Here is a 16,031-nt window from a genome sequence, read left to right on the forward strand (position 1 = left end):
TTGTTAAAAGTGCACGTAAATATATTTAACTGCTTCCGTGGCAAGGATAAGGCAGTACTTTCCTGGACCAACTCTATCTCAATGATCTCTACTGCTATGGAAACTTTGTTCAGTATTTATTGTTATTATTATTACCACCTTTTCATTATCGATGTGTTATGGTTTTCCAGGTGTTGAAAGCCAACCCGCCTCGACTGGTGAGCAACATCAACTTCGTGACGCGGTTCTGCAACGCCCAGCGGCTTATGACCGGCGAGGGCGGGTATTACTTCACTAACCTTGTAAGTAATTAGCTTTCCAAGGCGATTATTGGTATAATCGAAACTGGCTGTTTTGTTTTTTCTAACACGTATTAAAGTGACATACGCAGTGTTGCCATTTCTCATACAATTTGAAATAGTCATGTAGTTGTTGTCGACAGTTTTATCGATAGTTTGCGAAAGGCTTCAAACAAAGACTACCAATAACTGTCTAGTTAAAGCTTGTATGTTTTTTTCTAAGACGAAATGAAGTGACGTTTATGGGGTTGCCATTTTTCAAAAAATTTTAAATAGTCACATAGCTGTTGTCGATAGTTTTATCGATAAATTGTGAAAGGAGATAATATTTCGAGGACTTATGGATAGTGAATACCAAGATGTTCTAATGAATAATATTTGCAATAGAGACACTCGACCCATAGCTCAGTTGGTAGAGCAGTAGCTCTATATTGGCATACAGACCCAGATTCGAATCCTGTCAGATCGAAGGAATTTTTCTTTGCGTTCGATTTGGGTGTACAGTAATTAAGACCTTGTAAAGTAAATCGATTTTATTAACAGTGCTGCGCAGTATCGTTCATCGAAAACTTAACTGCTGAGTCCTTGAACATGGATAAAAAGGAATTTGACTGCTACATGGCCATGCCTGCTTCCATCGGCGGCAGTTCTTGGGTAAGATACTCTACAGTCTACTTCTACCGCATTGTGGTAAAAATACTCTACTAAATCTTCTTCTCGGTGGGGTTAAATATATGTTACTGTATACATAAACACCGAGATATTCAATAATCTAAAAATTATAATTATTAAAGCGACATCTCTAGCAGATGCTGGTAGTTGTAAAACCAAAAACTAAGATCTGCAAGAATTACAAAAATTCGGAAGGTCCGCTAGTTCGTTCCGTGTCTTAGGGTCGTATTCCAGAACTCTACTCAATGCTCAAGTCAGGATTTGAGTATGATTTCAAGCACTGGAAATACGAACCTAATGACAAGGACTTGACTATGATTTCCAGTGCTTGAAATCATACTCAACTCCTGACTTGAGCATTGAGTAGAGTTCTAGAATACGATGCTTAGTTGGCATAGCGTCTGGTACGGTTTGCTGGAAGATGTTGGTTCGAATCTTTGTATTAATAGTTATAACATATTTACTGGTTAACACTGGCCTGTATTGATTCGAAACGAGGTTACATGTATGATTAACATACTAGTCCAACGCCATATTAAGAAATCTGTCACGAGGTATTGTGTGGCAGGCGTGCGCGCTGTCTCTGTGCGGCGCGTCGCACGAGGCGGAGGAGCAGCGCCAGCTGGCGGCGCGGCTGCTGCAGGACGCGCGCCACGTCACTGCGCAGGCGCACAAGCTGGCCAGCGACGCGCGCTCCTTCCAGGTGACCCAGGCCGAGGCCATTCCCGCGGCTGCGGACAAATCGAGACCCATTCGATTTGTCTCCAGCCGAAACGGACTCTTAATAAGCACGTATATATTACATGGGATGCTTTGGTTGCTTGCGCGTGTTTAATAAATGGGATTCTCTGTTGTGTTTACTGCTTGGTTGGCACGGAACTTCATTGACCATTACATCGGCTTATTATTTACTACGCTTTAGAGGTGCCTTGATAAATATTTGAGACGACATTCCAATTAGTATTAATGATATTTCCTTTTTAAATATCAAGAATGTAACTATCGGTTAATGACATCAAAAGGAGAAAAAAAGTAATTGTGTAATCAGATTTAGTTTAGACAAAAATTGTGTGATGACATCACTAAGGCAGACTCTGATCATATATGAACGATTGCAAATCATTCTGATACCTTTTATTCCTGTAATTATAGCTGTAGTTTTAAAAGATATTATATAAAACAATTGTCCTTTCCACAGGAACAAATAGCAATAAAAGTCCAAGATGTCCTCGCGAAGACACCACTACAAATCACGCCGAGAAGAGAAATACCACAATTCGGTAAATTGAACAATACCCAACCGCTTATTGATCTAGAAACCGAAACCAAGCAAGAAACCACACGTTTCGAATCACCAGCTAAAATCGAAGAGACACCAGCTGAAGTTCTTGAACCAGAAGTCCAAATTGAAGAAAACCTGGAACCAATCGCGAATGAAGAAAAACTAAACATTCTCGGCTTCGAAGCTATTGAGAAACCATCTCCACCTAAATCACCACAAAATCTAGAACAGTCATGGGATTTAAAACAGACGAACTCACTGGAACTACTAACACCGTCCCCACTTGGATTTACACCATTCGACTCCCGTTCTATAGACGAACTGATGACTCCAGATGAGTTCGGCAGTGATCAGTTAGCACCTGGACTGAGTAATATAAACTATGATATTGATCTTTCTGACTTCAGTGGTGACAACAGCATCGCTGAAGATGCTCCTTCGAAATCTCCCAAACCTAAAGACCCGTTTAGTCCAGAAGGATTGAAAAAGGATTTTGATCCCTTTGCACCTCAGACATCAAATTTTGGACTGGAGTCTTTTGATGAGTTCGGTCTCGCTGATTCAAAGACGAAATATACTGCAGACCCTTTTGACATCGTCCATCATGACCCGTTTATGCCTCAGCAGGATCCATTCAGTTCGGAAAAGACTTTCCATCACGCATCAGGAGATTGTGGTAGCACTAGTGCACAGGATCCCTTTAGCCCAAATATGAAGACTGAAGACCCGTTTAGTTTACCAAAAGAGTCCTTCAGCTCAGGTAGTAAAGTTTTTGTCCCACCTAAGGACAATCCTTTTAATCCGGAGGTAAAGCGTGAATCCTTTAATTCAGGCTTTTATGTCCATGTTCCTCCTAAGAAAGTGTCTGAAAAGCAAAGTGTATCTATTTTAGATGATAATGACTCGCCTACTTCTGTTTGCCTTTTGCCATCTCCTTTGCAACCACAAAGTAGCAAGCCTAATTAGAATGTTTATCAACGCTATTGTGTAATGGCTGGTTTCCGGAACAGTTCTGCCACTTGAGCTCCTCCAGACATCTCAGCATCCCTTCGGTTTGCTGAAGACTTCGGGAAACGACCTAGGTATTTCGCCCTACAGTTGTCCACGCCGGAGTATTGTAGTATGATGTGCAAGAAAGTTTCTTCCTCCTACAAAAATGCTGTGCAGAGGGCTATCCGCGATACGGATACTAAATTGAGGTGTTTATTACGGGCCATGACTCGTTTGTAGTTAGAGTTCAGAGCTCTTGGATTGAGTTTTGAAAACTAATTTTCCTAGAGTCTACAGGGTTCTTTGTGAACTATACTGCCGCCGTTAGTTCAAAGGGCGCTGGTAACAAAAACTCAAAACCGAGAAAATAATGTTTGAAGAAATGAAATTAAAAAATATCTACTTTTCTCTTGCTTGTCCACATATGTTATAATCCACATAATGTAAGTCATGGCAGTATACGTAACAAATTTAAAAAACTGTCACATGCGCCCTTTCAACTAACGGCGGCAGTACTGCCGTGAGTATTTTACGAACATTTTTCTTACTAAGTTGAAAAGGAAAAAGTGTAATAATGAAGCATAAATAACAAAATATTTTAAATTCCATATTTTGCGTATAATATAGGTTTATCTTACTGCGTTTGCAGAAAGTGTCTACATTTTTTCGTTTGGAAACCGCAGATAATTTTTTTCATTAAATTTATTCAAACAGTATTTTCTCGGTTTTGAGTTGTAGTCACAAGCGCCCTTTCAACTAACCGCGGCAGTATGTCACTAACATCATTAACAACTTTAACTTAATAATGCCTCATATTTTACTTTCGTACAAAAATAAAAATATTGAAGTATCTGAACGGTGATAACTCTGTGCGGTAACACGCAGGAGCGGGGGTGGGGGTCGTTGGAGAGGATGCATGCGCGTTTACAAGTCCTTTGAGCCAGGTCTTAATTTAATTATCGCCTCACTATTTAAATATTTTCTATTGTGTTTTTTTAACGTATTTATACAATGTCAAAAAGAGCTTTGTGTTTTTGAAGTAGTCTTTTAAGATATTATTTATGTTTTCACTTTCACATAGGTCACTTTGAACTTACTTAAAAATATAAATTTAAATAATGTCAGATAGGGCAACAAAAATTTATGGAACAAAATTTGTTGTTAATGATGTTAGTAATACAATGGACAGTGAATTTTTATCATCGTTAACAGTCTTGCGAAGTTGTTGGAGTTTTATAATAAACCCTATATAGCTTGCTCACCAAGGTAAGACTTGTTAGTGTGTCGTTCGTACGCCTTATTGCGATTAAATAATCGTTACCCAAACTAACAAAGACCTAAACCCAAATTCAATTTCCTGAGGCATTTGGTTGACTATGTACTCTTATAAAACAAAGGTGTTTGAGAGTTGTGTTTTATTGAAATGTTTATTAATTATACTGGTGCTAAACTAATTACTTTTTTAAGAATATTGCCTATATAATTTCCATCGAGTATATAACCAGAAATAGAGATGAAATATCATTTAATTTGTTTGAAAACTATTCTGCCATATCATTACGGTGACAACTGCGCTCCGATTGGCCACACCGATTTCGAAACAATTGACGGGTTACTTTCAAATCGACCAGTTTAACTTGAGCTTTGCCATAATGGACGAAAATTGAAAACTTGCATATTTAATTACCGATGAAATGTGATTCCGTTTGTTTTGTAATTAGATGTTTTGCGATTTTTCCCACACCACCGAATGGAACAGGTCCCCATAGTTAGAGATATTATCTTTATTACAATAAATACATTTTGTAATATACGGAGACGTACACACAAGTCAGTTGTTGGCGCTGTACTATTTCAGCTTTCTAACTTGTGATTTCAGCGCAAACGGGAGTTGATATTTAAAACTGATATAAGGGCCATTTGCCTGATGAGGTGCCAGAGACGGATGGGCCATTATTTCGTCTCTGATTCTGGACATATACACGATGATAATTTAATTTGTTTTTGTTTTGTTAATATTTCATATCATTCCACATTTGTTTTGTGTTCTTATGTCACATACATATAAAACGTAAGTTTATTTATTTTCATTGTTTTAATTTAAATTTTATGGAATCAATTGCCAAATAAGATAATAATGGTGGTACTTGATTATGATCTCTTTGTTGCAATGTATACTTTCAACTTTAAATTGTTTGTATAATGTCTAATTTGTAAATTATATTTTAAAGTCGATAAGAGTGAGAAAATTTGCATGTCGTAAATAGCAAGTGATTTGTTTCTTGTGTTCTTGACTGTATTTTTGGTATCAGAATATAAATATTCGTTGTAAAAAACGTGTATTGAAACAACAATAAAATAAATATAGTAATTGATTAATTAATACAAAAGTTAGTTTTTATTCATTGTTGAGCGGTACGTCATACAACAATGTTATAAAACTATGTTTAAATACTGATAACGTGTTAGTTAAACCAAAATATCATAAAATTGGAATGCCAATATCTACAACATACATAAATTTTATAACACCAAGTGACGGAACAAACAAGTCGTGCGCCTGGTATTACGCGACACGCCTGTTCATAACATTTGCAGTGCTACTCGAGCCTTAAATCGCGCAGAGGCACTGCTGTTGCGCCCGTCACTCTGAGACGTAAGTTGACAAGTCCCACGTGCCTGTAATTTACCAGTCTACCCTTCAAAACCGGAACGCAGTAATGCTCGCATTACCACTTGGCTGCAGAAATAGGTAAGGTGGCAATTGTTCCCTGGATGAACTCATAAGGAGCTCAACTACTACAATTCTGGTAAAAAAACGGTAGACGTAATGGAAAATAATTACTACCGCCTTACGGGAAGAATTAAATGCCCATGATCCACTCAGGTGGACATACGTGAACTACAGAATGAAATAATTAGCTGTGGTTCACGCAAGAAGCGCGTCTATAGATGTTCGCAATTATTCAGATGTCCTTTCACAAATATGTGGTCGACTTATTTCTGGGATCGGTGACTACCCTAATGGGTAGTCTATATAATAAGTCTATATATATATAATGGATAAACTAAAATACGACCCTAATGGCAAGGACTTGACTATGATTTCCAGTGCTTGGAATCATACTCAAGTCCTGACTTGAGCATTGAGTAGAGTTCTGGAATACGACCCTACAACCTTCTAGTGAAAAACCTACATCATTAATTTAAATCAATAATATCATCCACCGACTAAATCTCATATGTAAAATTCATTTTCACTTCTCATGCTCTGAGGCGATTGAAGCGAACACACTACACCGCGCCCCGCGTCAGACCTGCGTCAACGCGCGGTTTAATCAGCGCGGGGGCAGCGGTCTAGCGGCTGCGCGCCACTTAAAGTACTCGCTTGTTAGTTGATCGCCGTAGTGATTGTACATGTAGCTGAAATCCTTCTTTGACAATAATGGTTAATATAACAGAACCCAATCAGGACGCCGCAGTTATACTGTCGATTTGGTTTTTGTTTACTCAAATAAAAAGACACCGAAAATAACATTCAACTTCATTACAAAGGTTTAAGAAAATATGAAGATTAATTTTTCAACTAAACACGCATGTCAACTGAATCCTTTAATTATTTGTTAGGGAAAATCTGAACGACAATTACTGGAATAGACGCAAATTGATTAAAAATCTGCGCGGTAGTGCGGAGCGCAGTGTGCCATACCCTGCGGTTCGCCGCGCCCGCCCCACCGCGCGAAGAAGCGTTGTCAGTGTGTTCGACGACGCGTGTTTTCCAAACAAACTGAAGTACAATGTTAAAAACGCAGCTCCGTGCACCGTCGCGGGGCGCGGTGCAATGTGATAATGGCCTAAAAAGTTCGTATTTATGCTGGGTGTAGGCTGCATAAAATAGGATTTTATGCAGTGCAGGGTTTCGGGCCCTTTACAGGTCCCATGGTCACGGTTGACTGAGGTGGTACAGTCTTCAACCAGTTATGTCTAATATTGATGCAAACCACCCTATTTTTTCACTATAGTTATTAATTAAATACCTTATTTTTAATTTTACAAAGAAAACATTCCAATTTACGCTATATTAAGTTTTACAAATTATTTTATCGAATGAATTTTTATTAAGTTCAATTTATTATTAATTATTAATAGAAATTAGAATAAACTAAAACATATTAATTAGTACTGCAGTCTTATGTCTGTTTGGGATTTTTCATTAGAGGAAATACTGGATCTCAAACTGGTGGTACGGAGAAACCATCTTCCCTGTTGAAATTAGGATGTTTTTTAATTTCAATGGCCTCTCGCAGCATCCTGGGTAGATAACGGACTTCTTTTGCAAGGACCTGGGGTTTGTCAAACTTCATTGAATGTGTAGGTTTATCCATGACATGCTCGCAGACTGCAGACTTGTTTACGCGACGGTGTTTGACATCAGCTGTATGTTCTTTGACGCGGGTACAAATATTTCGCTTTGTTTGTCCAATATAAGAGAGACCGCACTCACAGTGAAGCTTGTAAACTCCTGCATCCTGTAAGGGGATGTTGCATTTCACGGGTCTCAGGAACTGAGAAATCTTCCTCAGGGCCTTGAAATAGGTCTTGATAGATGCGCGCCTGAGGACTCTTCCGATCTTGTCTGTAACACCTCTCACGTAAGGTAAGATGGCAGGTCTTCGCTCGACTGTTGGTGGTTTCACACGGGGCCTGTGGCATTGGCGTGGAATCTTCAACTTATTCGCATGTAGGACTTGCTTTATATGTTGAAATTCCCCTGCCAGATGATTACTGTCGCAGACACCGTGTGCTCTCTGAAACAAAGATTTGCCCAAGGTAGCTAACTGGCTAGGATGGTGATGGGAATTACCATTGAGATACCTACCTATCTGTATGGGTTTTCTTTCGAAATACACTATGGCTGGTGTTATTAGGATTTCTTTTAATTAAAACATCTAAGAAAGCTAAAGTACCACAATTCTCTTGTTCCATAGTAAATTGGATCTTAGTACTAAAAGAATTAAGATGGTCCAATACCTTCATACCTGCACACCTTCTTTCTTGGACTAGATGAAATTACAAATCCCCCTCTTACCTTTAGACCTGCAGCGAGCGCCCACGAGGGGGCGTTATCGCCCACTTTGGGAAAGGCTGCTCTAGTGCATAAAATAAAAAACCATCACATAAAATATGTCTAATTGTTGTAATTTTACATTCAATTATAATTAAATAATTGTTTATTTGTAATATCGCTGTTTAATTTTCTCGCAATCGAAGTGAAAAGCAGAGTGTATAACTAGTTCATAAAACCCATTTTACCCTTAACTTAAAGTATTCATATATACTCGTCTCGGGTAAAATGGCGCGTTTTATGCACTTGTTGTACAATCTACTATTGTTTTAGTTAAGTTTCAACCTTTGGCTCAATTTACATTGGAGCGGAACGGAATGGAAGCGAATTTTTGTAACGATAACGATATCGCTATCACAAACATAGCGCAATAAACTTTATGGTCAATTGTCACACGCATTCGAGAGAATGCTGCAGCTGCCGTCATCAGCACAGAACACTATACTCACAAGGAGGTCGTCAGCCGTCGTCGGCGACGCCTGGCGAATCGGCGGGAAGTGGCGTGAACCCAGGCGCAGTGTGACCATAGACAACTGAGTGTGACGTCAAACGTTGACGAAATACTACAGCGCTGATTTGCAATCAAATCGGAATCAGATTGGTTTATGAGCAAGAAGATGAACCTGATTCCTACTATATCTTTCTAATTTGTAAGTTAAATCAACTATAGTTCCGATTACAAATGTCAAAAGTTTCCGATCTGCCAGTTGTGAATCGCAATTAGGCGCCTCGACTCGGAAAAGACGCAGTTTCCTATCGGGAGAGGTAATCAAAATCAAGCTGCAGTCCAAGCCGCTCGAGCAATGCTCGAGCATTCCGGCGGCCACGGGCGCCTTCTCGCGCAACGAGACGTAATTAACGCTACCATTCCATTCCGTTCCGCCGCGATGTAAATTGAGCCTTATCATTATCTTTGTAATCTTGAATCATATCAATGAATTAACGGGCTCTGTATTGAAATACAGCAACGTAATCACGCATCTTCCGATCGTCATGACTCTGGCTCGTCGGTTATCATGTTGATAATAGGTAAACATTGATAGATTCAACGGTTGCCAGTTCTGCCATGTGCCGTCTCCAATGTGCATTTTAAGGATGTATGCACAGACTTATTACGCTGTTTTATACAAGAGAGTATGTAAAAAAAAGCGATCCAACATACGTTTGACGCGTAGGCAGTTTTGATGTAACGTTCCTTTCTTCATTTACTTTTTTATGATATCATTTTAATTACGCCATCATTTGAAAATGCATTCCATTCAAACTAATGATTTTCCGACCAAAATACATTGACCTACCAAAGTTAATGACTCAAATACTAGAGACATCAACATCATTGCTTTCCGTACAAAAGCAGGCCCTTCCATCTTGCCTTGCAAGTAGATATGAGCGCCGCGCCGGCGCCGTAGACTCGCCTGCGTTTTGGTAGCGTTAAATTTGGCAAGTTGACACGCCCCAATCAGAGACTGCCTGGAGAGTGTCAAATCCAAATGGCTAACCATGGATTCTCGACAAGACTGGATTTCCTCTCCACTGACCCTTGCATTGGTCAAGTACTTATTGTCTTTTTATTTTTGTACCTATGTATAACTGTGTTGTTATCAGTATACGCAAGGGTAGCTGGAATTAACATATCATTGATATGCAGCAGAAAGAGAGTTGCAGACAGTACGGAACCCTGAGCAATCTATCGCCATATGTTCGGAAGGGTAGCCTTCTAAGACCACTCGAATCGAACGTTCGCTCAAGAAATCCGAGATCCAATTGCAAAGGTCAGTGGGAAGCCCATAAGAGGGAAGCTTACTTAAAAGGCTTGCGTGCCAGACCCTGTCAAAGGCTTTAGAAATATCCAAAGGCACTGCAAGTGCTTCACCATGCTTTTCTATAGCCTCGCTATGGAACGAGTCACATCACATGTCACATATGGATGTGACAGGCAGACACAAGAAGATCCCCAGTTGATCGCCCTCGTCGGAATCCGTACTGGCGACCACTGAGGAGGTCGTTGTCTTCAAGGTACGACAGGAGACGGTGGTTGAGTACACGTTCCATAGTATAGTAGGGAAGTGACTGTGATAGGTCTATAGTTGACAGAGTCAGCTCTGCTTCCCTTTTTCGGCACAGGTTGCACGTTTGCAAGCTTCCACGACCTGGGAACTACACCAGTCTCAAGTGAGAGGCGGTACAGGCGTAGGCGTGTGAGAATAGGAGACAATTCAGGCGCACAGTTACGTAGGGCTAGTGCTGAGATTCCATCTGGCCTGCCAACTTTATTCACGTCTAGATTCCGCAGAGTTCTAAGTACCTCTTTTTGGCGTATGCGAATTGGCGCCATAGTGCAGCCAGTTTGAAGTAATATGAGATCCAGACGCGAACTCTTTGCGGGTGAATTTCACTTTCCGAATTTCAATGGCACTTTTTGAGTGATTTTTGTAAAACTCTTTTTTCTTTTGGTTTTAAGGTCTTAAACGTACAAATAAGTTCAAGCAATGTGAATAATTATAAAATCCCAGAAATATTTAAGTTAAATACAACAAAAAACGATATTTTAGGTCGCACGAATGAGATTGCAGTAACACGAATGATTTTCTCAAAAACATGAATGAGAAAGACGGCACAGTAATGAGAAATTATTATTACAACACACATTTTATCGTTCACAAAAGAACATTTAACATCATTTAACATGTAACAAATATTTTAATATAACTTCTTGTATCAAAATCTTTCTCAACCGTGTAAGACCATCTATCTATCGATTTGTAATTAATAAACAAATCTAAAGAAGTATTTTGTTAATGTCATGTAAACTTTGTTGTACATCAATGTATCATCATCACCACCATCAACATCATCATCATTAGCATCATTACCATTCACATTATCATCACAATCATCATCGTCATCATCACCACTATCATCGTCGTCACCACCGTCATCACCACCACTATCACCATCTAATTGTTATATTTCAATTAAATGTTCGGCTTAAAGCATTGACTTACAATTATATGGACGTCGGGTCCGCGCTAAAAAGTGTCCGCACTTGTAACGCGCTAAAATCGTATACAGAGCGCGACACTCCGCTTTAGTCTTCATTTGTTCTACTGACAGCGCGATACTGCGATGACATTACAATTTAAATTTCGAATAGGTTGACTTGGGACATTGTTTTCGTGGTTTTTGTATTAAACCCGTCGTCCATTTATTTGTAAGTCAATGGCTTAAAGTAACTATTTGACTTAAAAGTAGACAAGAATGAGAGCGACAATAATAATATTTGGATACATTTTTAATTGTCAAGTGTGTAAAATATGCTGGACCGTTATAAATGTGCATGGATTTTAAAGCTCCCTTTGTATGATTGATGTACAATAAAGTTTATAAAACTATCATTTAATATTTATTTAGATAGATTACTTTACATGAATGAGAACGATGTAGTCACTAGCGCTGAAATTGGTATTTAAGTCGATTTTTTGCTAAAACGGAGATGCACAGGTTACTTCACTGTGTACACTCCAATCCGACAGGAGCCCCTTCTCACGTGTGCGTAGGGTGAAGGTGATGCGGTATGAACTTTTGTTATTAGGAGGCTTTTAGTTGAAGTGACACTAATGATAAGGAAAATTGAAACAAATTTTGTATTCCTAAGAAAATATGTTTGTTTATAATAAATTGGAAAGTTACGGTATGCATTCGACGTGAAAGTTATTAGAGTTTATCCTCGATGGGAAATATTGCGATTTCCACGAGTGCTTAATTTTTTTCTTCGTTTGTTAAAATTAGGGCGACGTGGAACCGGCTCCCATGAATGAGAAATTGCCCACTTTTTAATTTTTATTTATTACTCTGACGTAGTAAAGTAGTATTTTTATGTGTAACACAGACTAAGTAAGCAAGCAATCATATTAAATAAGTAATGCTTAGCATTTATGTAAAAACATAAAAGTTATTGAAAGGGACACATTTATGGAGGTTATCTGAAACCGACCATTGCAAAGAGTGAGGCAAAAAGATTTGCCTTGTCTTCTGCAGTATAGGCCAGCGTGCCGTCCAGCCTCAGCAGAGGTGGCATAGATGGGCGACAAAAGTTGTGACTTTATATTTAAAGATGTTTTGTTTAAATAATTAATTTCTGGCGTCGCCATTTTCACTACACATACACAATACGGAAGAGTGCGCGTGCTTATTATCGGAGCCAGGCGCTCCGATACATACATACATCGAACAGATAAAAAATTGATTACTATAGAAAATACGTTATTTTATTTTTTCCTTAGAAAAAGTATTTGTATAAGGGTTTTTGTAAAAACAAACACCGTTATACAAATTCGTTTTAGGGTCGCGCTCGCGCCGGCCGCCGAAACGCCGCCGCTGCCGACACTTTTTCGTCGGCGCGCCGCCGCCGCCGGAGCCGGTAAGTCTATTATCGGCGCTCATATCTACCCGCAAGACCCAGTGTACAAGGAAATATCAACAGAATAGGACTAGATGATCATGTCTAAACTAAAGATGCTATCTTGTGTTGTAATGATTTTTAAGTGTTCTTTACTATTTTTAAGTGTATTCTTAGTGTTTGAGCGATCAATGGTAATTTCTCGCTTTAGCGTGTCAAATAAATATTTATCGGCGTTATGAACATGTCCTTATTTGTAAATCAAGGTCAAAGTTTTGTTAAAGAAATTCAGTCATTTGAAAAAAAAAAAAACCAGCAGCAGAAAAAATGGCGGGCTTTTGTAGTTACAGTTCTTACACGAATACACTTTTAACGTTTTGAGTTTCTTAGTTTTTAAATTAGAAAGTCAAAAAAATGCCGATTTTTGTACAGTGACATTATCATTGTTGTTTGGATATTTTTGAATACAGAACGGTCAGTACATTTTGGTTCCGACCGTATTTGTCAGAATAACTTATGAAAACTCCACTATTTATAAAATATGAAATGAATAGTAATAAGTCTTAAGGCCTATTTAAGTAAATATGTATGTATATTATTGTTAAGTACAGTGAAGAGCACAAGGTTGACCACAGCCTGACATTTTTGACCATACTTATCATAAGCGACAGAGTCGAGTTCTAACATCTAAGCTTAGTGTCGAGGTGAACATGCTCATGATCCTGTACATAACAGGTTGTCTATCAACGTAAGTTTCTACAGCTGGGAAGTTTTAAATATTAAAAAAAACAAAAGAAACAAATATTGATTAAGTAAATATACCTTCTATTAAAATTAAATTATTACAAAAAAGTCCGGGTTTACATTACGCCATTGCCAATTTATTTGAAGAAGCGAGAATCACAATTATATCAAATCCTTAACATCATAATATACTCAAGCATATATGTACAAATCACTAATTGTTAGATTTGTTCTTGTTTGGAATAAAATATTCGCTTTTAAACCCATAAGAGGTCATAATTTATTCTTTTACAAACTATATACATACATTCAAAAGGCATTCATAGATAATCACTGAAAAATTTTTAATTTACTAAATTGAACACACACAAATGTATTTATGAAATAGTCGATTAACATATACAGTTATAAAAGAGTTGCAATAATATTACTAATAATAAGAGAAATAAGAGATCACACTTAGTTTATGACTCTTTGATAAATAAGAAGTTTACGGCCGCTTTACACAAGTAAGCTGAATGTAATTTCATAGCACGGTTCATAATCGATGCATTGTTTTTGCACTAGCCAAACTCACCAGGCCATGTACTTCTACTTATCATTTACTTTATCCACGTAAACCGGCCTTTATTGCTTAGTCATAGAAAGTAGATTTATTCCAGTACTTTGGTACCAATATTCACCATGGAAACTACCATAGCAGGACATGCATTGAAGACTCATTTACTTATTATGTATATGTAAGTACAGAAAACGAGAAATGCTGGACTACTAAATGGTAAATCATATATTTTGCATTGGTTTCTAAATGCCTGCAATATCAGCTATACAGTTCCAAAATAGACAGGCAGAAATGAATTCTTTATTCTCAACACATTCCTAGATATTAATTATACATATAGAACTATTAAATGTCACAACCTACAATGCAGGGCTCTAATGAAGGAAAGAAAATTTTTGGCTTTGATAATTCTTTGATTACAAATTAAACAAAACATGTCATGTGGAGTCAAAATATGTCTTCGCATACTGTAACAAATTAATCAAAAATGTTATTATAACCACTCTCAACATTAGGTACATATTTTTCTTAAATTTTCACATCATTGGTATCATTTCATTGACATAAAAATGTAATTGGATTAAGTTTGAAGTCAATGAAACAAGGCCCGGTGACAAATTTATATCAGTGATTGGCATTTAGGCAATCGAAATTGTGACATTAATTCCAAGGTTACCATTATCGGCAAATAACTGTGCCAATGAGGTATCAAACACAAGACAGTCGGAGTTCATGATCGCTGATGAGACTCCTTCATGGATAGACCGTGGCATGGCTTCCCACGTTAGCCGGCGGCGGTGCCCGTTCAATTCCAATCTGTATGCAAAGTTTTCAGCTTCCTTCCTGGAACCTATGAGCTGCACGATGGCAAAGAATTGCTGGTGACCATCAAACTTCTCCTGTTTTTCCAAGACTAACATAAAATGATGGTTAAAGCAGGATTGCATCATCACCCAGTCCACTGCCCCGGGCAGGTTGATGTCTGTGGCCAAGAAAACTATGTCTTCTCCTTGCAGAGTGGTGATACTTTTATGTGACATCATAAGGTGAGGCATTACCTGGTCCAATCCTCCCTGCCATTTGCAAGATGCACCTGGACAGGGGCAGGAGTATGGCCTGAATTCACAGGCTTCCTCATGCTCAGCTTTCTCAGTGTGAACAAGGGTGACTGTGCAGCCTGTGTTGGAGTGTTTGCAAGGGAACATTACATTACTGGCCACTTTCTCCATGGCGAGGTTGCGAATGTTGCCGAGGGGGCCGCGACACGTCGGGCAGCACGACAGCTTGGGACGGCAGCTCGAGCAGACCAGATGCCCGCTCTGGCACTGCAGTATTGGGGGCAGGACATAGTCGAAGCACACGGGACACTCGAACAGCGAAGCGAGATCAGCAGACATGGCGGTCGGGACGTTCACGAGGGTGGGTACTCCAGACACAGAACAACTGGAACCGCTAGCTCCACGCCTTTTGTTGTTTGTGCTCATGTCACCGTCACGCGCACATTAATCCCATCGATCAGCGACCGACTTCCTTTCACGGTCTGCTCAATCACAACACTATAAAACTCCACCACCTCATTTGTACCCATCGGTCTCCTTTTTCCGCCTCGCGGTGGCGTTGAAGTAAGATTCCATCACAATTCCGTTCGGGGTCAATGTTGTATGTATTTTGCTTGCTCAACACTATGCGTGAACTATTTTTTCTTCCATAGGACACGGAGGGCGTCCAATTAAATCGCTTCAGTACATTCAACCTCAATGCGGAAACAAGTGTTTAATATGTGAAGAAATAGAAATTCAATTATTTAAATTTCTAGCACGATATAAAAGGATGGTAGATCAGTCGCACATACAATTTCAATGACGACCAATCGAAAACCTATTGAAGTGAAGTGACAGCAACCAACCATGATGTCATACCATAGACAAAGACAGATGTTTTGAAGTTTTGACTGCGCAATGCGCATTTGATATTTTTTT

At 38.8% G+C, this 16,031-nt stretch overlaps 2 protein-coding genes across 4 annotated transcripts in view; one reads left to right on the forward strand and one right to left on the reverse strand.

Moving 5' to 3' along the window:
- Positions 1–4,722, forward strand: part of LOC113237043 (rab5 GDP/GTP exchange factor) — a 25,181-nt gene extending 20,459 nt beyond the window's left edge. For all 3 annotated transcript variants that reach the window (XM_026473287.1, XM_026473286.1, XM_026473285.1), the window contains 4 exons: positions 171–281; positions 822–932; positions 1,519–1,653; positions 2,149–4,722. In XM_026473287.1, coding sequence (XP_026329072.1) covers positions 171–281; positions 822–932; positions 1,519–1,653; positions 2,149–3,198 — 1,407 coding nt within the window. In that variant the 3' untranslated portion in view covers positions 3,199–4,722. The remainder of the gene's footprint in view (positions 1–170; positions 282–821; positions 933–1,518; positions 1,654–2,148) is intronic.
- Positions 4,723–13,590: 8,868 nt separating this feature from the next.
- LOC113237234 (E3 ubiquitin-protein ligase Siah1-like) lies at positions 13,591–15,798 on the reverse strand. The gene has a single exon (XM_026473592.1). It carries the CDS (start codon positions 15,534–15,536, stop codon positions 14,691–14,693), a length of 846 nt encoding a protein of 281 aa, XP_026329377.1. The 5' UTR covers positions 15,537–15,798; the 3' UTR covers positions 13,591–14,690.
- Between the last annotated feature and the right edge of the window lie 233 nt (positions 15,799–16,031).

The sequence above is a fragment of the Hyposmocoma kahamanoa genome, unplaced genomic scaffold (assembly GCF_003589595.1).
Source record: "Hyposmocoma kahamanoa isolate Upper Pololo Valley unplaced genomic scaffold, ASM358959v1 93, whole genome shotgun sequence".
Classification (NCBI taxonomy): Eukaryota; Metazoa; Arthropoda; class Insecta; order Lepidoptera; family Cosmopterigidae; genus Hyposmocoma; species Hyposmocoma kahamanoa.